This window comes from Dryobates pubescens, chromosome 2 (assembly GCF_014839835.1).
Source record: "Dryobates pubescens isolate bDryPub1 chromosome 2, bDryPub1.pri, whole genome shotgun sequence".
In the NCBI taxonomy this organism is placed as follows: domain Eukaryota; kingdom Metazoa; phylum Chordata; class Aves; order Piciformes; family Picidae; genus Dryobates; species Dryobates pubescens.
Window position 1 is genome coordinate 53,470,671 of NC_071613.1, and position 27,255 is coordinate 53,497,925.

General features: G+C 48.0%; 1 protein-coding gene across 9 annotated transcripts in view; it reads right to left on the reverse strand.

Moving 5' to 3' along the window:
* MBD5 (methyl-CpG binding domain protein 5) overlaps window positions 1-27,255 on the reverse strand; it is a 197,930-nt gene that overhangs the window by 999 nt on the left and 169,676 nt on the right. For 4 of the 9 annotated variants that reach the window (XM_054177693.1, XM_054177701.1, XM_054177680.1 and 1 more), the window contains exons 10-14: window positions 21,389-22,417; window positions 19,092-19,303; window positions 14,621-15,829; window positions 6,852-6,964; window positions 2,554-2,629 (exon numbers count right to left, since the gene is read on the reverse strand). In XM_054177693.1, the coding sequence (XP_054033668.1) occupies window positions 2,554-2,629; window positions 6,852-6,964; window positions 14,621-15,829; window positions 19,092-19,303; window positions 21,389-22,417 (2,639 nt within the window). The remainder of the gene's footprint in view (window positions 1-2,553; window positions 2,630-6,851; window positions 6,965-14,620; window positions 15,830-19,091; window positions 19,304-21,388; window positions 22,418-27,255) is intronic. The other 5 variants (XM_054177708.1, XR_008463062.1, XM_054177715.1 and 2 more) reach the window with 5 other exon arrangements.

A 27,255-nucleotide genomic window follows, 5' to 3' on the forward strand; every position in this document is an offset into this window, starting at 1 on the left:
GGACTCGTTCCAGCAAGCCAACAGGATTGTTGAGGTGCTGTTACAGAATCATAGAATTGGTTGGGTTGGAAAAGACCTCCAAGATCATCCAGTCCAGCCATCAACCCAACACCACCATGGCCATTAAACCATGTCCCAAAGTGCCAGGGACAGAGGTTTCTTGAACACCTCCAGGGAGGGTGACTCCCACACCTCCCTGGGCAGCCTGTTCCATTGTGAAATGCTGCTTATTATTTCATGGAAGCCTGAATTAAAAGGAACTTCAAGTACTTAGGGAGGAAAAGGTTGATGCTGCAACCTGTACATCCCAAAGTTGTTCTATTGTGGAGAAAGCTGGGGAGGGACTTCTTAGAGGGGCTTGTAGGGATAGAACAAGGGGGAATGGATTGGAGCTGGAGGAAGGCAGATTTAGACTGGTGATTAGGAAGACATCCTTTCCAGTGAGGGTGGTGAGACACTGGAAAAGGTTGCCCAGGGAGGTTGTGGACACCCTCCCTGTGGAGGCGTTCATGGCCAGGTTGGATGAGGCCTTGAGCAACCTGGTCTGGTGGAAGGTGTCCCTGCCAATGGCAGGGGGGTTGGTGATCTTTAAGGCCCCTTCCAAAGCATTCTATGAATATATGAAAAGGCACCAGCTACAGGAACTCAGAAAGTCCATCATGAGGAACTGACCCCAAACTGCCATTCTGTCCAATTACTGCAGACAAACCTTTACACCTCATCATGATACGTGCCACAGCGGAGGAAGGAGGTGGTGAGACAATACCGCTAAGAGGGGAAAGCAGGAGAAGCCAGCTGCAGGTCTGTAGTGGCACTATTCAGGAACAAGCTGTGTTTAGCAAGCTCTGTCTTGGTCTAATAATTAAAAGGAAATATTCAATTTGCAGCTAAAGGCCAGGCTAACTGGAGTGTGAAACAGCTTTTCACCGCTGGCTGCTCGGCAACGGCGCCAGCAGCACGGGCAGGCGCGGGGTGCCACCACCATCTGTCGGTGGAGGAGAGCTGTGGAGCTGTGGAGAGCTGGCTGCAGCTCCCAGCAGCACTCAGCCAGCAGCAGCCAGGCTTTCCTTGGGTCCTGCCTGGATTGCTCCAGCCCCCCAGTGTTTACTCCACATCGATTGGCTCTTACTAAGAGCTCTGGGAGCTAATGGGCTCGCTTGCACGTGCTTTTAATTGGAAAGGAGACTGATGCCTGAGCAGCAGCAGCAGCAGCTGAGAAAAATGCCAAGTCACTAAACAGGGCAATGCTGACTCCCATGAGTGCTTCTAGGAATCAGCATCGTGAGGGAACTAAGCCCTGACCACATGTTTTGTGAGCAGATAGTGAGAATCTGAGGATGCAGTGACACGCAGGGACATCAGCTCATCTGCGTCACCAAACAACCAGCTCAGCTCGCCCCAGGGCAGCAGCTTCCCCTGGGCCAGTCTAGCCCAGCTCAAGTGCACACAGCACACAGGTTTTAGTGCTACTGGGCTTGCAAATGAATGAAAGGGATGAGCGGGATGGTGAGTGGTGGAGTAGCCCACACAGCAGCTCTGTGTGCCAGACACCTCCCAGGTTTACTTGTGACAGACCCCTGACCAGAACCTGCTTTTCCTTCTCCTTCCAAAGACAAGAGGAAAACACAGGGTGTTTTAAATTGAGCCTCATGTGGCACAGTCCAGACCTTTAAACACAAGCTTTGCTTTTGGTTCTGCTTACAGCAGCCATTAAAAGGTACTGAGTAACCTATTTGATAAGTTTTGGTGGTTCTAAAATCAGTTCTGATTAAAATTTCCTTCTACAGGCTCCAGAAGCTCCCCTCAAGTTTCACCACTGCTCCTGAATACAAACAGCTGCAGTACTGAGCACTCAGTCTCAGGAAAAAGGCTTTTTTTACCCCCTGTCACTAAATGTTTCCTAATTAATCATTTTGCCATTAAGCCATGCTAAGAGATGGAGGTTAGGAAGTGCTGTGACAAAGAATTCTGCATTTCTAAGTGTGCTACGATGAAATTGAAAACGTGACTTTCAGTGTGAAGGCCAAAGGTTGTATGAGAGGGGTCCTGGGGCTTACAGAGCAACGGTGTAATTACTGGAGCAAGAAGGCTGTTAGGTTGGGGATCAGGAATACTCTTATTCTTTTAAAACTTACCTTTCATTTCACAGGAGGAAAACTTCATACAAAGAGTTTTCCACTCAAAAGAGTGATGCTTTTACAATGTGGTTTCAAGTAGCTTGCTACTCAAGCTGAAAACCAAACAAGCCTGGCTCTGTGTCACTAGTCAGTTGCAGGACTGAACTGAGGCAAAGTTTAGCAGGTACAACTACTCCAGGAATCTCTTTCAGGGAAAAAAACCATAACACTCAATGGCCACACAACTGAAACTCTCCACCTGTTCTCATTTCTCAGTGACCAGGTATTTGCAAAGAGGTTTTCAACTCCACGTTGTTTAAAGGAAATGAACCCAAAACGGAGGTGAGAAAGTAACTCAAAGCAGCCCTTCAACTGCCACAGGGCTAAGAGACATAGGAAAAGGAGAAGATGATTGCTGAGGTAAAAAGGAACTTACATTCCCAGACATTTTGTCTAGTTCACTCATGGCCTCGTGTATAGCAGCTTCTAAATGGTTATTTAGCTTTCCACTTCTAGGAAGAGAAAATTAACATCATTAGGAAGAGAAAATGAACCTTCACCCATGATTAACACATTCACTCCTTGGACATAACCTACTAACAGCTGAGCTTCCAGCACAAACAGACCTAGAGGGAGAGAGCATGATGCAAACTAAAGGCTGGTGGTGTAATTACAGAAGACAAATGAAAGGTTAGTTACAACAGCCACAGGATGGGCTGCACTCAGGAGCAACCAGGTGAGTGCTTCATGGCAACACAGCATTTTGGGCCATCTTTTGTCCAAATCATGACTCTCATGGGCTTTGATGAGGAGGACTCCTCCAGCTACTCTGGGTTTGAAATCTCTCCAGAGAAGGAGACTCCACAACCTTTCTGGGTATCCTGTTCCAGGGCTCCAGCACCCTCACAGCAAGGAATTTTCTCCTCATGTTCAGGTGGAACTTTGTGCCTGCTGCCCTTTGTCACTGGGCAACACTGCAATGAGTCTGGCCCCATCCTCCTGAGCTGAGTTATACTTCTGTGAAAGACTACACACACTGCTCTCTTGAAACATCAGTGCATGAGCTGCAAGGGCTATGATACAGGTAAGGAGAAGACCTTCTTAGAATCAGAATCACAGCAGAATCATAGAATCATTTAGGTTGAAAAAGACCTTTAAGATCAGCCAGTCCACCCATTAACCCAGCAATCCCAGGCCACCACTAAACCATGTTCCTCAGCACCATATCTATAGGCATGGGGACTCCACCACTGCCCTGGGCAGCTTGACAACTTCTTCCAACCTGAAAGTTACCCCAGGTCACTGGGCAGCTCCACACACATCTGATTCCAGTGACAGTTTTGATTTATGTCTAGCTCTTCTTTAAAGAGGTTTCCCACTTGATGCTCTGCATGACAGTTCATACTGCTGGGGCTCTCTGTTCACACTCAGGAGTTTCAAGTTAGCAAACAATACTTGAGCAGCTTCTCATTGACAGCTTTTTCAGGATCTGTACTTAAAAGCTCTTTCTTTATATATGTACTTAGATAAGCTGGTTCATTCATGACTTCAACTGAAGATTTGGAAGAGTAATGAACAGGAGGAGAAACAGCTGAATATGAGATGAGAAAATGAGCATCCTGAAGATGAGAGACTCTACTATAAGCATCCATCACAATGTCCTCAGGAAGTCCTGTTGTCCCTGCCTTGGAGATGCAGAAATGAGGGCAGGAGGATGACAGCCATCTGCGTCACAAGGGGAGATGATGGCAGGGACAGGTAAGAGAACAGCTTGTCCCAAGCTGGCACGGATGGTTGGGTCAAGAGAGCTGTCCCTCACAGGAGACACTTCCTAAACAAATCTTCCCTTCTCATGAAGCAAGCTCATGGTGTCAGCTGGGATCTTCTTCCCTGGAACTTAAAGATTTACAGCAGCATTGGCAGAAGAGTGACAAGAAGCAGCCCTGATGAATTATCCAACAAGCAGTGCTCTGCAGGAACTCCATCCCCCTAGCTCAGCAAAATGATTCCATGCCCATCAGCACAGCTGGGAGATCAAAGACAGCAGCTCAGAGGGGCTGTTCATTGTTATTCAAGTAAGATATTCCCTGCCACCACTGTCCAGTGGTCACCTGCACTGTACCTGGGCAGGAACTGCACAGAACCCTCACTGCCCTGACTGCACTGCACTGTACAGGGCTTCATCCACAGAGGAAGCTGCTCAAGTTCAACCAGGGCTCTGAGCAAATGAAATGGTGGTAAAGTGGCTTTGTACAGCTTCAGAAGACCTTACTGCAGCCTTTCAGAACTTAAAGGGAGCCTACAGGAAAGGTGGAGAGGAACTCGAGCAGAGAGTGGAGAGATAGAAAAAGGGTGATAGTTTCAAACTGAAATAGAGTAGATTTTGATTAGAGAGAAAGAAGAAATTGTTCACCATGAGATTGGTGAGACACAGCTTGCCCAGAGAGGTTGTGGATGCCCCCTCCCTGTAAGTGTTCAAGGCCAGGTTGGACAGGGCTTTAAGCAGCCTGGTCTAGTGGGAGGTGTCCTTGCCCATGGTAGGGTGGGGGACAGCTAGAGAATCTTTAAGGTCTCTTCCAACCCAACCATTGTGTGACTCTATGATAACTTCACAGTTATGTATCCTGATGCAATTTAAATCCACCAAAGAGACCATAAGATAAACTGACAGAAATCTTCTCATACACAGCCTGACATGTCCACCTGGGGGTTTGAACTGCTTGAGCTTGGCTGCTTGCAAGAAGAACAAGTTAAAGTTCTGTCCCTTGGGCAAGTGAAGCCCCCTCAGATCTTATCAATGATGAAGAGAAGATTGTCCAGTGACAGCGTAACCTGCTATCAAGGTAAGGTGACTCCATTTATAAGGAGGTATCTCAGTAACTGATAACTCTGCTGACAGCTTTTGGCACAATCCTCCTCCTCCTCCTCCCTACTAGGGAGTTCCCTCCCATAGTGGACATAATGCAGAGCTCACCTGCAGTTGCTGCCTCTGAGCAGCACTAACAGGGACATGTGGGTGCACCCTCCTTGCTTGACTTAGTGGTATGGGGCAAGCCACTACCCAACTCACATCTAGAGAAGACAGAGAAAGTCAGACTGTGTCAGGATGGGGACTGAACTCAGATGGAAGCTAGAAAGATAGGTAGAAGAGCTGCATTTGTTTACTGGAGTCCTGTTCCACTTTGAACGTGGCACATGGCCAATAGGAGGGACCTCACAGTAGTCACTGTTCAACTTAGGACATGAGGAAATGGCCTAATGCTGTGCCAGGGGAGGTTTAGGTTGGGCATGAGGAACAATTTGTTTCCTGAAAGGGTTGAACAGGCTGCCCAGGGCAGTGCTGGAGTCCCCATCCCTGGAGAGACTGAAAAGCCACAGAGATGTGGTGCTGAGGGTTTAGTGGTGACCAGGCAGTGCTGGGTTCATGGTTGGACTCGATGATCTTAAAGGTCTCTTCCAACCCAGATGATTCTGTGCTTGTTTATGGGAAGCCATGGGGCAGAGCCAAAGGGGGCACAAAGAAAGGCCCCAGGATTCAGTGAGGGAGCAGAGGAGCCCTGCAGCCTGCTAAATACACAAATGCAAATGAGAAGTTGGGAGTTTCTGGGAAACTGTTGTGTTTACTTCAACGTTAGCACCTCTTTAAATCTGCTCCTGGTGTCACCTTACTCCAGTCACGTATTTCACTTCAGGCACGCGAGCAAACAAGTGGGGAGCTGCCAAAAGCCCTTGGATGCTCCCTCACCACACACCCTTAAACCCCAGTATGACAATTTGAGGATGATCTTGGGAAAAAACCCAACCAGCAGCACTGCCTCCCTGGCACAGAAAGTATTTCTCTGAAGCACCCTGTGACTTATAAATAGAAGAAGAGCTTAGGCCTTAAAAGGAGCTGGAGACAAATCATTATTTAATTCCTTTGGGCCTGTGTTGACTGTGCTAAGGACAAGTAGTGTGAGCTGACTCTGAATTCTCACACAGACCTGAAGGCACAGATCCTCACTGCAGCAGGGAGCAAATCCAACCAGACCACAATTTCTACTTGAGCTGCCCAACTTTTTTTTCGATCACCTAAAGTCAACCATGTTTGGACTCTATGATCTTGGAGCTCTTTTCCTATCTTAATGGTTCCATGATTTTCCCCTTTCTGCCTATGCTGATGCTTCACAGCCCAATATTTACTCTTTCACACTCTTTCTATCCCTGTCTGCTGGCAAACAAAGGCTAAAAGGCCAGATAACCCCAAACAGGTGGCAGGTGTCTGACACAGAGCTCTGCAGTCAGCCTCCTGTCTGCTTCAGCACTTCACAAACTTCTCAGCAATGGGAAATCAACCAAAGTTACCTGAGCAAACCTGCACTCTGCTCTGCCTGGAGCAGCTGCCAGAGGGAGAGGGCTGAGACAAGAGAGGCAGATCTTGTTGAAGAGTGTATTTGGTCAGCATAGTTCTGATGCAAGAACCTCTTTTCCCCCCTTTTCTGTAAATTAGAAATCCTACACATGAAAGCTCCAACAAGGAGGCTGACATTTTACAAAGGCTACTGTAAATATCAGAGGGTGCAATAAAAATGCAGACATCAAGGATCTGGGGTGATGATCATAACCAACACAAGGGATTCAGAAAATTAACTCTTCAGCCTGGTGGATCTGCTCAGCTCCCCCAAACGAGAGCCTCGGGTAGGAGAGGAAGCTAATTGTTCCATTTGGCTAGGAAATAAACCAGCAGTTACTTACTTTCTGTTCCTTTTCCTGGCTCGGTTGTAAGCTTCTAGACCTTCTGTTAGTGTCTTCAGCTTCTCTGGCTCCACCTGAGTGAAGGTATGAACACCAAACCACATTACCCAGACCTGCAATTATTAAACACTGCTTTTACTTTACTGCTAGACATGCATTAGTATGGAGCCTACTTTGCTCTGCAGCCATACACCACTACCCAGCAAAGAACAAATTCACCTCTGCCTGTGCACACCCCCTCAGACATGGATGGAGGTACCACAACTTCTCTAGATGGCCACACCACTAACAACAGAAACACAAGAAAACCAAACCCATGGCACTCACAAAAACAAAATTAAGGAGGAGAGTAACTTTTTTAACACCTTGTTTGTCTTTATGTTGTTAAAATGAACTCTGTGGGTAATGCCTCATTCTCTGCACTGACATTTTACACCTCTCAGACCACCTGGAAGGCATTAAAATACCAATTTGCCTGCTACACAGGAGGCAATTTTTACAGATGCCTCACATCTCTGGATAAAGCATTTAAAGGCCCAGTACAAACTGGTGCTGAGGGCACAGCCAGCTTCAGCCCCGTGTCAGAAGAACCACACTGTGTGCTTAAGTTCAAAGGCTTCAGGCTTCAAAAGTGGGGTGGGCAGGTGACAAGTCTGATTTATGCTTTGTGGAACTAATCTTTTATGTTTCCTACAATGGTTTGGGTTGGAAGAGACCTTAAAGATCACCCAGTTCCAACCACCCAGCCGTGGGCAAGGACACCTCCTACTAGATCAGCTTGATCAAGGCCCCATCCAGCCTGGCCTTGAACACTTCCAGGCTTGGAGCCTCCTCAGCTTCTCTGGGCAGCCTGTTCCAGTGCCTCACCACCCTCATGGGGTAGAATTTCTTCCTAATGTCTCACCTAAATCCAGCTTCTTCCAATTTGAAGCCACCCCCCCTGAACTCATCACTCTGCCTTTGTTGGTATTTGAGTAGTTGGTTCTTTTTTATATATACTTAAGCACACGCTTTGCTGATCTGCTGAGTCAAGAGGAATCCAAGGATGATCTGCTGAGTCAAGATGAATCAACAGGGCTGCTGGGATGGTATTTGAAGTATTTGAACTGGAAATTTAAGTTCTCTTGAAGCTTGAGGGAAGCAGATTTAGACTGGGGGCTTAGGAAGAAATTCTTTACAGTGAGGGTAGTGAGACACTGGAGCAGGTTGCCCAGAATCATCCTCTTTTAAAGCATCCTAACACAAAGCCCTGCACATTGGAGGTGTTCAGGAGGAGACTTGATGGGGTGCTTGGTGCCATGGGTTAGTTGTTTAGGTAGTGTTGGATTGGTTGATGGGTTGGACACGATGATCTTGAAGGTCTCTTCCAACCTGGTTTATTCTATTCTATTCTATTCTATTTTACCAGTTAGTACTGACACAGGCAATACAAACAAGGAGAAAAGGAATGCTCTCATCCATATGGTTTCATCATTTGCACCCTCAGAGAGTGAATCCATGGAACTCTGTGTATAATTTTCATTTGGTTCAGGCATTTTGGCTTGTGAGAACTACCCAAGGGGTTTTAAACACATCCATTTAAAGACCATGAAGGGCTGGATTGCTTTTTTGTTGTCAAGCATTGCCCCATTTTGCTTGGCTCACTTCCTCATCTTTGCACAACTTCACCAAACCCCTTCATTAAAAGGAGTACAGCTTGAGTTCTGACACCGGGAGAAATTAGCGCTGCGGAGGCAAATTTATTAAGCGTGCCCAAGTGCAAGCCAGAGGAGAAATTGAAATGCAAATGCCCTCTAAAGCCAGCCTCTCAATTCCCAAATGATTGATATTCACCAGGGAGCTGATTTTCAGAGGTGGCAGTGTGACATTAATGAGTGAGCAACTTGTCACCCGTCTCGAGAAGTAAGGCTCAAAATCACAGAAATCACAGACTGAACCAGGCTGGAAATGGCCTTTGAGATCATCGAGTCCAACCTCTCACCCAGCACCATCTCATCAACTCCACCATGGCACCAAGTGCCTCAGCCAGGCTCTTCCTAAACACCTCCAGGGATGGGGACTCCACCACCTCCCTGGGCAGCACATTCCAGTGGCCAATCTCTCTTGCTGGGAAGAACTTCTTCCTAACATCCAGCCTGAACCTCCCCTGGCACAGCTTGAGACTGTGTCCTCTTGTTCCGGTGCTGCTTGCCTGGGAGAAGAGACCAACCCCCACCTGGCTACAACCTCCCTTCAGGGAGTTGTAGAGAGCAAGAAGGTCTCCCCTGAGCCTCCTCTTCTGCAGGCTAAGCAACCCCAGCTCCCTCAGCCTCTCCCCACAGGGCTGTGCTCCAAACCCCTCCCCAGCTTTGTTGCCCTTCTCTGGACACGTTTGAGCATCTCAACATCTTTCTTGAACTGAGGGACCCAGACCTGGACACAGGACTCAAAATGTGGCACACTGAGACCAAATTTCACAGGTCTTGATCTTAAGGCATCTGCTGATGAAATTGGGGAATGCTGCTGCTTCAGGAACTTAGAATCATTTGAGGTGAAACCTGCATGTAGGGAGGCAAGTTTTCAATTTTCATAGAATCATAGAATGGTTTGGATTAGAAGGGTCCTTAAAGATCATCTATTTCTAACCCCTTGCCATGGGCAGGGACACCTCACCCTAGCCCAGGTTGCTCGAGGTCTCATCCAACCTGGCCTTGAACACCTCCAGGGAGGGGGCATCCACAGGCTCCCTGGGCAACCTGTTCCAGTGTCTCAGTACCTTCACTGGAAAGAATTTCTTCCTCATATCCAGCCTAAATCTCCCCTCCTCAAGCTCAGCCATTGCTCCTTGTCCTGTCACTACAAGCCCTTGTCAGATGTCCCATTTACTTTAATGAAATAGTTTGGTTTTTGGCAAGGGCTGCAGTGCTTTTTCTTTAAAACTCTGTTTACTCTTAATGCAAGGCTGCAAAGAACTCAAACAATTCTTCTCCTAATCAGGCTTTGGAAAAATGGTGAGAAATATCATGTTTGAAACCTGCAGAGCTGTTCTAAGGACAGAGAGGAGACAAAAAGGCACAAAACCCTCAGAGAATGAGCATTCCAGCTGCAGAAGCTGCATTGAAATGGTATTCATAGATGGGTTTGGGATGGAAGGGACCTTGAAGATCATGCCCTGCCATGGGCAGCGACACCTTCCACCAAACCAGCTTGCTCAAGGCCTCATCCAAGCTGGCCCTGAACACCTCCAGGGAGGGGACATCCACAGCCTCCCTGGGCAACCTGTTCCAGTGTCTCACCACCCTCACTGGGAAGAATTTCTTCCTAAGCCCCAGTCTAAACCTGCCCTCCTCAAGCTTCAATCCTTTCCCCCTCATCCTACCACTACAAGCCCCTGTAAAATATCCCTTCCCAGCTTTCTTGTAGGCCCCCTTCAGGTACTGGAAGGCCTTAGAGTGCCTTCTTAGCTGATTTGCTTTGGGTAATACTCAAATGAATCACTTAATTGAACACCCCATCCTCTGCTTCCCAATGCATGTTGTGCTTTCAGGCTTGCTCCTTTCCCTTTCAGAAATGTCTGCTGCACTTCCCCTGGCTTCCTCTTTACATTTGCCTACAGCCAACCCCCCCCAAGCATTCACTAGGGCACAAAGGTGCAATATTGCTGCCTTCTCCTGCTGGGGAAACACCATTCCAGCTGCTCTCCAAACACAAGCATTATTACATTTCATACCCAAAGTCTTTGCAATGGAAGCAAAACAAAAATCATCATAATCAAATCAAATCAAATTCTGGATGATAGGAAGAAGAGGGAATATACACAGCACCACAAAATCCCAGCAGCACAGAAAATCCAGTGGTACAATGCAGGAGCTACACAGATCCTGCACAAGATGGCTTAAGGAAGAGCCACAAACAGGAGGGATTCATCTCATCAATTGCAGCTTCTTAGGATGCTTTATGGTGCAGAATTTCTGGAGACCATTTGGCTTTCAAGGTGATTTCTCCCTGGTTTTCAGAGTGTTTTCTCCTTGGTTTTCAAGGTGATTTCTCCCTGGTTTTCAGAGTGTTTTCTCCTTGGTTTTCAAGGTGATTTCTCCTTGGTTTTCAGAGTGTTTTCTCCTTGGTTTTCAAGGTGATTTCTCCCTGGTTTTCAGTGCTTTCTCCTTGGTTTTCAAGGTGATTTCTCCCTGGTTTTCAGTGATTTCTCCCTGGTTTTCAAGGTGATTTCTCCCTGGTTTACAGTGATTTCTCCCTGGTTTTCAAGGTGATTTCTCCCTGGTTTTCAAGGTGATTTCTCCCTGGTTTTCAGTGATTTCTCCCTGGTTTTCAAGGTGATTTCTCCCTGGTTTTCAGTGATTTCTCCTTGGTTTTCAAGGTGATTTCTCCCTGGTTTACAGTGATTTCTCCCTGGTTTTCAAGGATGATTTCTCCTTGGTTTTCAAGGTGATTTCTTTTGGTGTGGCTTGTTTTCTTTTCTTTGCTCTTTGTCTTCAGACCAGGCTGTCCAAACACCTGAAGAAAGGAGCTGCACAACATGTCACAGCCTGTCTGAACCAGTGTGCATGGGAGTCCCTGCCTGTTTTACACTTGAAACAGAACCATCAGACTCCACATGCTCATTTTCACCTCTCATATTCTCCTGCATCCCACCTCTCAGCCAACTCCTGACCTTGGGATGCTGACTCACTCTGTAATTCTTGCTGGAGAAAATCAGACACATCTTTTTCCCCCCCTCTAATTTAAAATTATTGTCATTAAAGGCTTTCTGACATGACAGGTGATCCATCATATGGGACTTGGTGATGAAGAATTTGAGATGGTTTCTCTTGCTGCCTCCAGACAGAACTGCATGAGCTGCTTGCTTCCCTGTTTGTGCTCCAGGACACAATAAAACCAGTGCCACTGAATATAATGTCACACAGCCCTTACACAATGTACAGAGGAGACAGGAAATTAAAGCAGGTGGGTTTGCACAGCTCCACACTCTGGCATCCACAAATTTGGGAGTGAAAAATTAAGCTCACAAAGCACATCAAACCAGTGGTACAGATAAGGGTACCCAGTTCTGAGAAGGTAACACACAAATCCATGCTTGGAGGCTGTGTGCACTCTAAGAACTCTCTTTGTAGCTCCCATGGGGCACTGATGTTGTACACTTCCAAACTGTCCAGTTTGTTTAAATTGGGTGGTCTGCCTTGGTTGTCTCTACTTTGTATCAACCTGGGACCTAATCTTTCAAAGCAACAAGCTCTTAAGGATTCAGATAGTGGCTTGATAACATTTGGGTTCAAACATTGGCTTGAAAACATTGATTTCTCTCCATCACAGAATCATACAATAGTTTGGGTTGGAAAGGACCTTAAAGATCATCTAGTTCTCACCCCCCTGCCATGGGCAGGGACACCTCCTGCTAGATCAGGTTGCTCAAGGCCTCATCCAGCCTGGCCTCGAATACTTCCAGGCTTGGAGCCTCTACAGCTTCTCTGGGCAACCTGGGTCAATACCTCAGCACCCTCCTGGGGAAGAAGTTCCTCATGTCTCATCTAAATCCAACTTCTTCCAGTTTGAAGCCATTGCCCCTTGTCCTGCCCCTCCATGCCTTTGCCAGAAGTCCCTCTCCAGGTCTCCTGTCGCCCCCTTCCAACACTGAAACGCTGAAGAACCCCAACTCTCACAGCCTGGCCTCACAGGGGAGGTGGCATAAAGTGAGAACCTTTGTTCCACATACTCAAAATGGAGCTCTTTGAAACTTTGGAAATTCCATTTGCACACCAACCTCAGATACCTCTGGTTATGAACTGCAGCAACAGCAGCAGTGGTTGCACCACAGATACACCACTTCCAGCTTCAGGGGGTCCTGAGCTGACGGAAGTCAGAGGCTGCTGGTGAAGACCTTCTCAACATAGAATCATAACACGGCTGAAGTTGGAAGGGACCTTAGAGTTTCATAGGATCACAGAATGGCTTAGGTTGCAAGGGACCTCAGAGATCATCTACTCCAGCCTCCACACCATGGGCAGGGACACCTCTCAACTAGACTCAGTTGCTCAAGGCCTCATCCAGCCTGGCCTTGAACAGCCCCAGGGAGGAGGCATCCACAGCCTACCTGGGCTACATATTCCAAAGTCTCACCATCCAAATACTGAAGAACTCCTTCCTAAGATCCAGTCTAACCCTGCCCTCCCTCAGCTTCAGACCATTGCCCCTTGTTCTGTCTCTAGACACCCTTATGCTCTGCAAAGGCAAATCTTCCCTACAGACTTACAAGGCTATCTGAAAAAACCCTCTTCCCACAGCCTTCCTGTAGGATCCCTTCAGGTATTGGAAGGCATCTCTAAGGTCCCCCTGGAGTCTTCTCTTCTCTTTTACTTTCTCTTCTTGATATCTGCTGCCATCCAAATTTTGAGGGCAGGAACACTTTGGTCCAAGCCACTATCACCATTCTTCTATGTTCTTGTACTGGGGCAGATCATGGGGAAGATGACTTCGTTTTCAGGTGGTTTGATTTCTTTGTGCCAGATTCAAATGTGATTTCAGTAGATCTTTCCTCTCTCCTTACTGCATTGTATAAAACAGCACTTAAAAAAAGCTTTACCCCATGGAAGGTACTTTATAAGAACCCTACAAATATAATGTTACACAAGCAGTGGAGACCACAATTGGAAGGATTTATCATCATAAAATAACCAACACCACCTTGATAACTCTGTTTTCTGTGTATTACCCCAACAAGCATATGATTTATCGACCTAAAAGCCAAGGATTTTAACAAGAAAGAGCGAATTGGAATGCTTCCCTCACTGTGAAAAGATGCCCTAAAGCTCCTTTCAGGCTGCAAAAGCACCTCTTCCAGAGTGCAGGAACTTGTAGCAGGTTTTGCCAATGAATCTCAACTGTTTGCTTCAGTTCAACAGTCATAGAATGGTTTTGGTTGGAAAAGACCTTTGAGATCATCGAGTCCAACCATCCACCCAACACCACCATGGCCATGAAACCATGTCCCAAAGTGCCAGGGCCACAGGTTGCCTGAACACCTCCAGGGATGGGGACTCCACCACCTCCCCGGGCAGCCTGTTCCAGTGCCTGACCACTCTTGCAGCAAAGACAATGCTCCGAATCCCTAAGCCCTTTGGCTTCCTGGAGCCAGAGAAAGCTGTGAGGCTCTGCTGCTATGACACTTCTATTTCTGAATTATTAAACCAAGACATTTGCTTGTGCTGGTTACCATGCAGATGGAGCAGTGTGTGTGTGTGTGTGTCAATCAGCAAGCTCTGACTTGTTACAGACTCCTCAATCTGATCAGAACCCTTCTCGCTGATGAGGTTTCCAACCCTTTTGGGTATTTCCATAGCAGTTTCTTTCCACACCAGCCAGAAGTTCAACTAAATACACAGCATGAGTTAAACCACTTTTTGATTAACAACATTTTTTTTGGTGTGTGGAGCAAATCTTTTCACAGAATCACAGAATGTTAGGGGGTGGAAGGGACCTCCAGAGCTCATCAGGTCCAACCCCCACCCCTCCCTGCCAAAGCAGGATCACCTAAGGCAGGCACAAATTAATGAGTAAAGCATAATCTAGCCCAAATATAACATCTCATAGCAGTGGTAGAAGCTTCTCATCAGGCAACTGTGGGGAAATTCAGTTTCAAGGTATAGTTATGGACAGGAAAAACAAAGGAAAGTGATTTGCCTTATTAAAACGAGAGAGAAAGACTAAACCAAAGGAGTGTTTTGATAACCATCTGTACAGGCCCAGGTGTGCAGAGACAGAGAGAGAGAGAGATATACCTTCCCCTCCTCAGCGTTCTGTTGACATGAATTGTGAACCTCTTCTTCTCTTACTAGTTTCCCAGGCCATGAAGTCAGTCCTTTGATTTGGCCCCAGACCAAGTCGCCAACATTAAACGTCCTCGGCCTGTAATGAATCAGCTCGTTTGAAGAAGGGGAATCTGGGTTCCTTAGGTCATCTTCACTACTGATGCTTTTAGCATCTGAAGGGCTAGGCACACACCCATTAATGCTTTTGGCATTAAAATCTCCATTGTAATGGATATAGTCTTTAACTAACGAACTTTCCAAGCTGTTTGAGGAACTGGGGGATTGCTCTTCCAGAATCAGGTCTTGTTTAGAAGTGTTCAGCAACTCCCCAAATCCTCTGTTCTGCTGAGGCCTGTTGCCGTTGATGTGTGCACATCGTTCCACAGTGTTCTCCAGTCTTTCCTTAAAACTCATCATAGTTCTTTTGTAATTGTTATACCTGAAATTCTCCTCCAGCATTTTCTCGCCCTGACAGTTCCGCTGGGACAAGAGGAGCTGATGCTGCTCGCCCTGGAGCAGCGGCAGCGCGGAGATGTTGTTGGGCCTCTCGTGACAAGGGCTGCTGTGGATGTGGGCAGAGTGGTCTAGAAACTCCTCACATTTCCATCTGTTGATCTCGCTGACGGGACTTTGCTCCCCTTCCCACTGTTTTTTGGGTGTGTTACAGCTGGTTGGTTTGTAGTACTCGTAGCCCTCCCCTTCGCCGGCGTTCTTCCCGTGCTCCGAGTTCTTCAGGACTCGCGTTCCTCTGCTGTTCCTTATCCTGCCCTCCTGGTCGGGCACGGCGAGGTTTCTTCCATGGATTACCGCACTGACAGCGCTGGAAAGGTTTAATGGGTCACCAATTGAGGCTGTGAAGGCACTCATGGCACTCAAAGCTGGAATGGGACTCATCTGTGTTGTACTGCTAACAGCAGTGGTGATTACTACTTGCATTCCTTTGCTTGCAGCATCTACAACTGCTTTGTAGATGGCGTCCACCGAGGTATCACCCTGAGCAGCGACGTTGAGGTTATCCTTTGCCTGTTGTCCAAGAGATGGTTCAGTTCTTTGCTGCAAATCACAAGATGTTTCTTGGAAAGGGGGAAGCATAGTGCTGGAGCTCTCAGGAACCGGTGCCATTCCCATCTGAGTGATCATTCTTTTGTTCAGGATGGCAGCGTCCTCCTGCATCCTCACCTGCAAAACGCAGAGAAACAGATGGAGATTGCTGTTCTGCACCGAGTTCCTTCTCACAGATTCACAGAATGCTTTGGGTTGGAAAGGACCTTAAAGATCATCCAGTTCCAAACCCCGGCCGTGGACACCTTGCACTAGGCTCAGCTGCTCAAGGCCTCATCCAACCTGGCCTTCAACACCCCCAGGGAGAGGACATCCACAGCCTCCCTGGGCAACCTATTCCAGTGTCTGTCCCTCACTGTCAAAAATTCCTTCCTAATCTCCAGTCTCAATCTCCCCTCTTCCAGCTCAAAGCCACTGTCCCTTGTCCTGTCACTGCAAGCCCTTGTCACAAGTCCTTTTTCAACAAACTTTGTTTCATTTTAGTCAAAAAGTCAGGGTGCTGGCCAGGGTGTCTGCTTGCTGCAGCACCTGGGTTTATTTTGGTTGCATGCAGTTACAAAGTTCAATGCTGAGCTAGATAACAAAGAGGGAAGAAGCCAAGCCTAAGTAGAGGAAAACCAAAGCACTGGCTGTTAGGCCTTGGCTCCTGGATCAGACCAGATGCCTTGCATGCTATGGCACAACCTGCCATGCACTGCTGAGACTACACCTGAGTCTTGTCAGGGATTTCCTCTCCTGAAGCACAGCACCCTCCCTTTTTCTCTCAAGTCCTAAGCAGCCTCACTCAGGTCAATACTTCTGCTCTTAGCTATTCTTTTACATCCCTTCCATCCTACCAGCCATTCTTCAGGGCTCCTTCATGTTCCTCATTCCATTTCTGGAATGTAGCCCATCAGTATCCTTTTTGGAAAGAACAGACTCACAGGATGCTCTGGCTTGGAAGGGACCTTCAGTGCCTCAGTGGTCATCTTCTCCATCCAAACACACACCCCCTGTCTGCCCCCACCCCCACCCCCCAGTGAGCAGAAACATCTCCAATGAGATCAGGCTGCTCAGGGCCTCATCAAGTTTAACCTGGAATTTCTCCAGGGATGGGGCTTCTGCCATCTCCCTGGGCAACTTGTTTCAGTGTTCCAACACCCTCATAGTAAAGAACTTCCTCCTAATGTCCAATCTAAATCTGCCCTGCTCTAGCTTCAAACCATTGCCCCTTCTCCTCTTGCTACAAGACCTTCTAAACAGTCCCTCCCCAGCCTTCCTGTAGGTTCCCTTTGGGTACTGGAATGCTGCTCTAAGGTCTCCCTGGATTCTTCAGGCTGAAGAGCTGGAACATTTACTCCCTTCCTGTTACAAGCTTCTTTCTCGGGGTCTCTTTTCACTTCATTCCCTCTGCCTGCATCCCTTTTGCATTGCAGCTGTAATTTCAGGCACTGCCAGAGGAAACTGTAACCTTCAGATTCCAGTAACTGTGCTTTTTATTTCTTGTCACACAGGGAGGCAGTGAAGACAATGGCAGTAACAGTGCTCTAACAGAAAAAAAAACAAACCTGCAAAAAACAAGGCTGAAATATTTCCCAGAGCTCCTTTGAATACCTACCATTACTATTCATAGAATTGAGAGTCTGCAGAGGAAAAAAGCCCACTGAGATAAAGCTCCCCAAAATCCATACAGAAGCAAAGTGAGGTAATAGGCAGCCAGAGGACTGTGATTTTGCAATGGCAGGGAAACATCTACACTGAGAAAATGACACCTCTTCCTTTTCCTGCTTGAAGGGTAAAAGCACTTTCTGGCACTACCTGCACGCTTCCATCGCCTCAGCTCGAGCTCTGCAGCAACCACAGTGATGCAGAACAGCAATAAACAGCTTTTAGAACTCTGCTTTTCCTCCTTATTTTGGTTGCTGTGCTGCCTGTCACTATGTGAGCTGGATAGCTCCACTGGCATGATGAAGATTTGTCTGATTAGGTGGGTAGCAGGGAGGCAGCATTTTTGCACAGTCAATTCTATACCGACTCTGCTGCCTGTTTGCCTCACTTTGCACAACCCACACCACTGCCAGCTCCTCCCTTCAGTTTCAGGGGCAGCAGAAGAGACATGGTCACCTGGAATTATGAACTTTCACAGAAGCACAAAATTGTTGGGGTTGGAAAAACCCTCTAAGATCACCGAGTCCAACATCAATCCAACACCACCATGGCCATTAAACCACGTCCCAAAGTGCCATGGCCGCAGGCTTCTTGAACACCTCCAGGATGGTGACTCCACCACCTCCCTGGGCAGCCTGTTCCAGTGCCTGACCACTCCTGCAGCAAAGAATTGTTGCTAATCTCCAACCTAAACCACCCCTGGCACAAGTTCAGGCCATTTCCTCTTGTTCTATCACCTGACGTTAGGAAAAAGAGACCAACCTCCACCTCACTCTGTCCTTTCAGGGAGTTGTAGAGAGCAATGAGGTCTTGCCTCAGCCTCCTCCTCTCCTGACTGAAGAATCCCAGTTCCTTCAGCTGCTCCTCCCCAGCCCTGTTCTCCAGACCCTTCACCAGCTTTGCTGCCTTTCTCTATACACCCTCCAACTCCTCAATGTCCTTCTTGGAGTGAGGGGCCCAGGACTGAAGGCAGTGTTCAAGGTGTGGCCTCACCAGTGCCCAGTACAAGTGGACAATCACTTCCCTACCCCTGCTGGCCACACTCTTGCTGATCCAGGCCAAGATGCTGGTGGCCTTCTTGCCCACCTGAGCACACTGCTGGGCACAATGCCATTCATATAGCATACTTCTTCCAATCCCTGCAGCAGAACTCTGTCCAAAGAATCTACAGCCAATTGCTAAGGAGGAAAGTCTCAAATGTCAGTTACAAATGCCACTGATTTGCTAAGCCAAAGCCTTATTGAATGAGGCAAGTCATTCACAGAATGGTTTGGGTCAGAAGGGACCTTGAAGATCACCTAGTTCCAACTCTCCTGCCTTGGACAGGGTCACCTTCCACTAGAGCAGGTTGATCAAGGCCTCATCCAACCTGGCCTTGAACACCTCCAGGGAGGTGGCCCAGGCATCCACAACCTGCCTGGGCCACCTGTTCCAGTGTCTCACCACCCTTACTGCCGACAAGTTCTTCCTAATCTCCAGCCTACATCTGCCCTCCTCAAGCTTCAATCCATGCCCTCTCATTCCAGCACTGCAAGCCCTTGTCAAAAGTCCCTCCCCAGCTTTCTTGTAGGCCCCTTCAGATTCTGGAAAGCCACTCTGAGGCCTCCCCAGGCTGAACAGCCCCAAGTCTCTCAGCCTGTCCCGCTCAGCAAACCCAAAGTACAGCAGGTATGCTGTGACCTACAGCACTGAGAGGTGCACATTTGAGCAGCCATTCAGTTTTGCTTTCTACCTGGAAATTTTGGAACAGACACGCCATGGGGTTCGGGTTGTTAGCTGGGCCAGGGATTGGGGGCTGGCCTTGAAAGCCCTGCACGTTCTGATAGCCCTGGAGAAGGTGTTGCTGCTGCTGATTTGAAGGAAACATCTGATTGTTGTTTAATAGCGACTGGAGATGACTCAGCTGATGGTTATTCAAAGTAGTGTTTATAGATGACATGTCACCTGAAATGCAAACACAGGGAGACAGAAGTCAGGCTGGTTTTCAACAGTCAGGAGGAATTTCCTTGACTCCAATGTTAACTGACTGCTAAGCAAATGCCTCTGCAAAACAACACTTTTCCCCTTCAGTCTTCCATGGAATGGTCCTCAAGGCATGTGTCTCCTACTCTTTATTCCTTTAGTTCTTCAGCAGTGCTTCTTTTGCATGTCACATCTATCTGGGCTCTTTCTAAAGCTTCCTGACACGACTGTCTTGGCCTTTGCTGCACAGCCAAGTACGGCACAATCAGCTTCTAAGAAGCCATTCCGTGTCCTGGAATCTTACTCTTAGGTTGCAAAGAGTGACTGCTTCAAACAGTACTGAGGTGGTGGGGGGGGAGGAAGTGGGGAGAGAGAGAGAAAGAGAGAAAGATTGAAAACCCCCAACAAACCAACAAAAGCAGTTTGCCATTAACTGTGACAAAATAAAGTGAGCTAACTGCAAAGGAGCAGCAAAGGCTTTTGGGGCTCACAGGATGGCAGCCAACGCTCCAAATAACTTCTGGGCTTGTTAAACATTCTAGAGAGACAACTGTATGAACATTTTTGTATCACAGGAAAAGTCTCACTTGACATGAAAATTCTAGGTCTAGGGAAAGAGATGAAAGAAAGAAATCTGCTGTTGAACCTGGCTTTCTGAATTAATGAAGCTTAAACACAGATTAACTTCCTAAGTTGGTTTGATCTAAGGTTTTTTTTCTTAGGGTTTTGTTTATTTCAATGAAATTTTTTCATTGTCCTTAACATTTGCATTTGTGGAACTGTTGTTAGCTTCATCTCACGTGGGCAATGGAAAGCAGGGTTAAGTTCAGGAGAGCCAATTAGAATCAAAGAGTCATAGAACTGTTAGGGTTGGAAGGGATCTCAAGGAGCATCCAGTTCCAACCCTCCTCCATGGCCAGGGACACCTCACACTACAGCAGGCTGCCCAGAATCACATCTGGCCTGGCCTTCAAAACCTCCAGGCATGAGGCTTCCACCACCTCCCTGGGCAACCTGTGCCAGTGTCTCACCACCCTCATGGGGAACAACTTCTTCCTCACATCCAATCTCCATCTACCCATTTCTAGTTTTGTTCCATTCCCCCCAGTCCTATCACTCCCTGACACCCTCAAAAGTCCCTCCCCAGCTTTCTTGGAGCCCCCTTCAATCCTGGAAGGCCACAATAAGGTGGCCTCAGAGCCTTCTCTTAGTAGGCAAGCAATGAGGTATTATGCTAAAACACTTCTCAGCTCATTGCCACTCTTTAATTCCTCCTATTAGTATATTACACAGCCTCCAAACACAGCAGGGTACTAACTACATTGCATGTCCTTGGCAAAAATCATCACAGGGCACAGGAGGGAAAAACCCAACCCTTTTTAAGGGCTTGTTTTGGGATGTGGGTGATTGCCAGGTGAGACACTGAACTCCAAGCTGAAGTGAAAAACCCAACAAACCCAAAAGAGCAATGAGAAAACACAGAAACACCCTGAAAGGTCTCAGGGGCCAACTTCCCTCTTCGAACTCGTGCAAGGGCCTACCCTGAGTGCTTTATGGATTACTTCAGGGGGGGGAGTGTGCTTATGGTTTGGGCACTTTTAGGTTCAGTTGGAGGAAGGCACTTGGCTGTTTTTCACCTACTACACAGCTACTCATCCTAACCCTGTGATGCCACACGCACTTGAAACGAACTGCTGCGCCCCAGGGGTGCGCCTGTGCGCTCTCACCGCTCGAGAGACGAAAGGAGGCCGACTGCTTCCAGCACTTGCAAGGTCTAGGTGGCATCAGGATTAAAAGAGTGGGATAGGAAAGAAGTTTTCCCCAAAGCAGTATTGAAATGGTACTGAATTCACTTAGGGAGGTGGCTTCAATTTCTGACAAGTGTTAGGCGTTTCTCAACAAACAAGCCGCGACATACAAGACCCTCACAAAAACCCCAAGAGCAGGCCGGAGTGGAGTCCTTACAGGTAGAAACTAGAATGCAAGATTCCCCCTCCCCAACCCTCTTCCTTTCATTTAGTCACTTTTTTTTTAATCCTTTTATATCTGTGAAGAAATTGAACTTACCAAGCAGACCTGTCCCCAGTAGAGGGTTAAGTAGCTGTGGCACCACAGAGTTATTGTTGAGTTTAGCTGGACCAGATGGATTCCCAGCATTATTAGATATGTTCAGCAATGTTTCTGCCATTGACACCACTGCTGTCCCACCACCCAGGGTTGAGACAGACAGTGCTGCCACTGCGGATGATGTAGTGGTTGTGGTAGTGGTTGCTTGGGAGGAGGTGGCTATGGAAACCTCTGGATGATTAGCGGTGTTGCCCGATGCGGAGTTCAGGACACCTCCCACCAGCTGGGGATTCAAGGCCATTAATGCTGAGGCCCCAGAGACAGCTGGGAGGAGCAGGGGGTTAGAAGTAGTGTCAGTGCCTGAAAAGCTTGGAATGGGGTTGCCCAAGGGGTTGGTTAAAAGGGTCTCCACCCTGTTGCTTTCTGACTGAGTGCTTGGCAAATGGTCAGGTGGGGCTGTCATCTGTGTTACTGAGGGTAAAGGGTTATTTTGCTGTTGCAACAAATCTGAGATGGTCAGATTGAAAGATGGTAGGGGAAGCATGGCAGCTGCTTGGGCTTGGTTCTGAAGGAGGGTCGCTAGAAGCTGAAAATGAACAGGTTGCAATACCTGCCCATCCACGTCACTGGAGAGAAAAGCTAAAGCAGCATTTACATTCGGGTTGAGAAAACCTAAAGGGTTGAGGTTGACCTCAGACTTGCCTTCTCCTGCTGAAGGCTGGAGTATATTTAATAGATTCTGGTTTAGGAGATGTTGCTGATTCACTGGCAAAGAGATAGGCAGAGAATTGAGGAGGTTTTGATTCAAAGAGTGTGGAAGATTGTTGTTTGAAGAGCTGTTCTGCGGGAAATGAAGCGAGTGTTCGTGGCCAGCGAAAGGGAAATCGCTCCCCATGGGCAGCTGGCTCTGAAGTGGGTTTCCAGCTGCAGTAGTGACGATAACACCATCTTGAAGCACAGATGTTGTCTTTGTGATGGCAGGTTGGCTGGTGCCAGCTATGGCTATTGATGAGGATGGTCCTGAACCCCCTGCAACGCAAAAACACCAAACCGTCAACGCTCAGCACGTTCATCACCCCAGCCATGAAGTAACCAAGTTCACAGATTCAGAGATTCACAGAATGGGTTGGGTTGGAAGGGACCTTAAAATATCATCTCCTTCCAACCCCCCTGCCTTAGACCAGGCTGCTCAAGGCCTCATCCAAGCAAGAGAACCCCAAACACCAATGTTTGACGCCTGTGCACAGGAAAGAAAACGTTTCAAGCATGCAGACTCGAGTGTTTTCTAAACATGAGTGCATTTACCATCAGCTACTGCAGACACTTTGTGCTGTGCTGCATCTCATCACACAGAATCCCAGCATGGTGGGGGCTTGGAAGGGACCGCTGAAGGTCATCTACTCCAACCCCACCTGCCAGAGCAGGATCGCTTAAATCACTCAGGAACATGTCCAGGTGGGTTTTGACTGCCTCAAGAGATGGAGGCTCCACAATCCCTCTGGGCAGCCTGTTCCAGTGCTCTGCCACCCTCACAAAACCCAATTTCATTGTAAACTCTATTTCCCTTCAGCCCCCTGTGAGTGGGGCCATCATAGGAATTCACTCATGGCATGTTTTGATTAGCACAGACTTAAAGCAACCAGAGCTAGACGTTGGTAGTCATGAACCAATAAGAGCTTAACTACTGGGAAGGAGGATCAATGTGAGACATGAATGGTGTTGAGTGGAAGAATGTGAGTACAACTTCTAAATCCCAGAATCCCAGGTGTAAGGGACCTCTGGAGACCATCCAGTCCAACCCTCCCTGCTAAAGCAGGGGCATCCACAGCAGCTTGCCCAGGATCACAGTGGCCAGGTGGGGTTGGAATCTCTCCAGGGGAAGACTCCACAACCTTCCCGGGCAGCCTGCTCCAGGCCTCCAGCACCCTCACACCAAAGAAGTTTCTCCTCATCTTCAGGTGGAACCTCCTGGGTTCTAAAGGCAGATGTGAAACTTATGCTCTTCTATTCCCTGCTGTATTCCATTGATGGAGATGTTGAGAATTATTATTTAAAGCATTACCTTGGACTCCTAAAGAAAAAACCCCACAATGATGATCACAGAATGGAAGGGGTAGGAAGTGACCTTCAGAGATCATTGATCATTACATGCCATGGTGATTAATGAGTAAAATATGCTGTGGTCAAGGCAGGTTAGCTGGCAGAAAACTTCAACAACTGCTAGAGAGAAAAATGTCAATAGTTGGGGTGGCTTGGTCACATCCACCACTTGAAAAGAAAACTCAGCTGGCTGGATTTACTGTGAGGGGGCTACATGGCAAGAGGGAAAGCACAACAAAGTTTATGGGGGTGTTTTGAGATCCTCTTTCCAAATGTGAAGCATGAAATGACTTACTGAGTTTCACTTAGAGCAGTCTTGAATTGAAGGTGGTCACACACAAAAAACCAGGTGAGAGGACACCAAGAGAACTGAAGCAAGTGGATTTGCCTTGGATTAGGTTTTCCTGCTTAACTGGACAATCATACATGTCTTGAGCTATGGCTTTGATGCAACAAGATCATTTGCAGTTCTCAGCTTCCCTGCAAACACAGCTCAGCTGAGAGACCAGAAGGTATCAAATATGATCCAAATAAGACTGTATGAGGAGGAGGAAGCATCAATTCTCATCCTTCTAAACCACTGCTGTTTGAAAAGGGAGGCACAACCCTGCTGTTAGCCAACCTTTACTCCACTTGTAAATACAAATACCCTTTTTCTGCCAGTGACACTCCACAAGGGTACAAAATTAAGAGAGTCCACGAGGCACTGCATTGAATTTGTGAGAGGAGAAGATCAGGGCCTCTCTTCTTCCAGGTACCATTACCACATTTCAGTCCAGAAACTAAATCATAAATTAACAAAAAGATAAAGCAAGACCAAATTGCAATCAGAACACAGAGGAACAGCTTTGTCTGCTGTGAGGAGAAATATGTTAACAAAGCCATAAAAGCAGGTTCAGGACAACTACATTCATCTGGGCAGCAGTTTGCAACAAAAAAACCCAAAACAGATAAGCACTTGAGGAGCAAAAACCCAACCATGCACTGAAAATAGATGTCCCATTGGATTTCCACTTACAGTGCTGTGTTTAACACCCCAGCCCAGGCAGGAATAGCAAATGTTCTGTCTCTTGACATCACCAGACCTGGAGAATGCCTCATATATCCTGAGGACATGGCACCCACTCCCCCCCCCAGCTTTCCAGCTCACAAATCACAGAAGCAGAGAATGGTAGGGGTTGGAAAGTACCTCTAGAGATCCAGTCCAATCCCCCTGCCAAAGCAGGGCAACCCATTCCAGAGCCTAACCAACCTCACTGGAAAGAACTTCTTCCTAAGATCCAGTCCAACCCTGCTCTCCCTCAGCTTCAAACCATTCCCCCTTGTCCTGCCCCTAGACACCCTTATGAGAAGTCCCTCTGCAGCCTTCCTGCAGGATCCCTTCAGGGATTGGAAGGCAGCTCTAAGGTCCCCCTGGAGTCTTCTCTTCTCCATGGTGAACACCCCCAGCTCCCTCAGCCTGTCCTCACGGCAGAGGTGCTCCAGCCCTTGGATCATCTTTGTGGCCCTAATGCTGGGAGAGAAGCCACCTCTGGCAGTGCTTCCAAACTAGAACACAACAGAAGAAAGGAAGATCCCCTCAAGCTTGTGTTTACACATCCAGGCACACATGACCTGCTGAGAGGACATGTGGACAAGATCTTCTGTGTGCACATTTCTTTCCCCTGGAGTGTTGTTGCTCTTCTTGTGACTCAGCCAAGACAAAACCCCAGCCCACAACAACCGGAGGCAGAACAGAAAAGCCAGAACTCCCTGCAGCTCTGACTTCTGGTTCCTCAGAGTCAGTCACACAAATCCTGGAGAACCTGAACTCAAATGTAACTGTAACAGATCCCTCCTGGAAGCTATACTGGAGCACAGGGAGAGCAGGGAGGTGATTCAAGAGAGCCAGCATGGCTCCACCAAGGGCAAGTGCTGCCTGACAAACCTAGTGGCTTTCTATGACAGTACACAGTTGACTTGCTGCAACGAGTCCAGAGAAGAGCAACAAAGTTGGTGAGGGGTTTGGAACACAAGCCCTACGAGGAGAGGCTGAGGGAGCTGGGGTTGCTTAGCCTGGAGAAGAGGAGGCTCAGGGGTGACCTTATCACTCTCTACAACTACCTGAAGGGAGGTTGTAGACAGACGGATGTTGGTCTCTTCTCCCAGGCGGCCAGTACCAGAACAAGAGGACACAGTCTCAGGCTGCGCCAGGGGAGGTTCAGGCTGGATGTTAGGAAAAAGTTCTATACAGAGAGAGTGATTGCACATTGGAATGGGCTGCCTGGGGAGGTGGTGGAGTCACCATCATTGGAGGTGTTCAGAAGACTTGATGGGGTGCTTGGTGCCGTGGGTTAGTTGCTTGGGTGGTGTTGGATTGGTTGATGGGTTGGACGCAATGATCTTGAAGGTCTCTTCCAACCTGGTTTATTCTATGTATTCTACAAAGACAGCAGTGGACAAGGAAAGACCAACAGATGCCATCTGTCTCTGAAGTCTCTGACACATTCCCCCACAACATCCTACTCTCTAAGCTGGAGAGATGTGGATTTGATGGGTGGATTGTCCAGTGGACAAGGAATTGTCTGGATGATTGCATCCAAAGGGCAGCAGTCAGTGGCTTGATGTCTAGGTGGAGACAGGTGCCAAGTGGTGTCCCTCAAGGGTTTGGAATGGGACCAGTGCCATTCAATATCTTCATCAATGATATAGGCACCCTCAGCAAGCTTGCAGATGACACCAAGCTCAGTGGTGTGGTTGTTAAGACTGAAGGATGGGATCCATTCATAGGGACCTGGAGAGGTTGGCTGAGGAGAATCTCATGAGGTTCAGTGAAGCACAGTGCAAGGTCCTGCACCTGGGTCAAGGCAATCCTCAGTCAGTCCAGGCTGGGGGATGACAAGATTGAGAGCAGCCCTGCAGAGAAGGGCTTGGGGGTGGATGAGAAACTGGACATGAGTTAGCAATGGGCACTTGCAGCCCATAAGGAGAATGGCATCCTGGGCTGCACCGAAGCAGCATGGCCAGCAGATGCAGAGAGGGGATTCTGTCACTCTGCTCTGGTAAGACCTCACCTGGAGTGCTGGGTCCAGCTCTGGAGCCCCAACACAAGAAAGGCATGGATGTGATGGAGTGGGTCCAGAGGAGGGCTGTGAGGATAATCAAAGGGCTGTGTTGGGGCTGTTCAGCCTGCAGAAGGCTCAAGGGAGACCTCAGAGCTGCATTTCAGTATCTGGAGGGGCCCTACAGGAAGGCTGAGGAGGGACAGTTTAGAAGGGGCTGTGGCGATGGATGAAGGGCAATGGTTTGAAACTGCAGCAGGGGAGATTTAGGTTGGATATCAGGAGGAAGTTCTTCTCAATGAGGGTGGTGGGATACTGCAACAGGTTGCCCACAGTTGTGGCTGAGGCCCCATCCCTGGAGACATTCAGGGTCAAACTTGCTGGGGCCCTGAGCAGCCTGATCGAGTTGGAGACATCCCTGCTCACTGCTGGGAGGTGGGACAAGGTGACCTTTGAGTGTCCTTTCCAGCCTGATGCACTCTGTGATTCTGCAGAGTCACACTCCAGGGGTTTAAACATTAGGAAAAGTCCTGAAGATCAAGCTGCAGATTTCTGAAACACCATTACAAAGCCACTCCTCTATGGTTGTAAGAGCAGGATCAGCTGTAGCACTCATGACACAAGAGGGATGCCCACCATGCTGAAGAATACATAGGGCCTCTTAAATAACATTGCTTGAGCAACTGCTCACTGAAGCAAAACTGCCACTGCACAAGGAGGAATGCT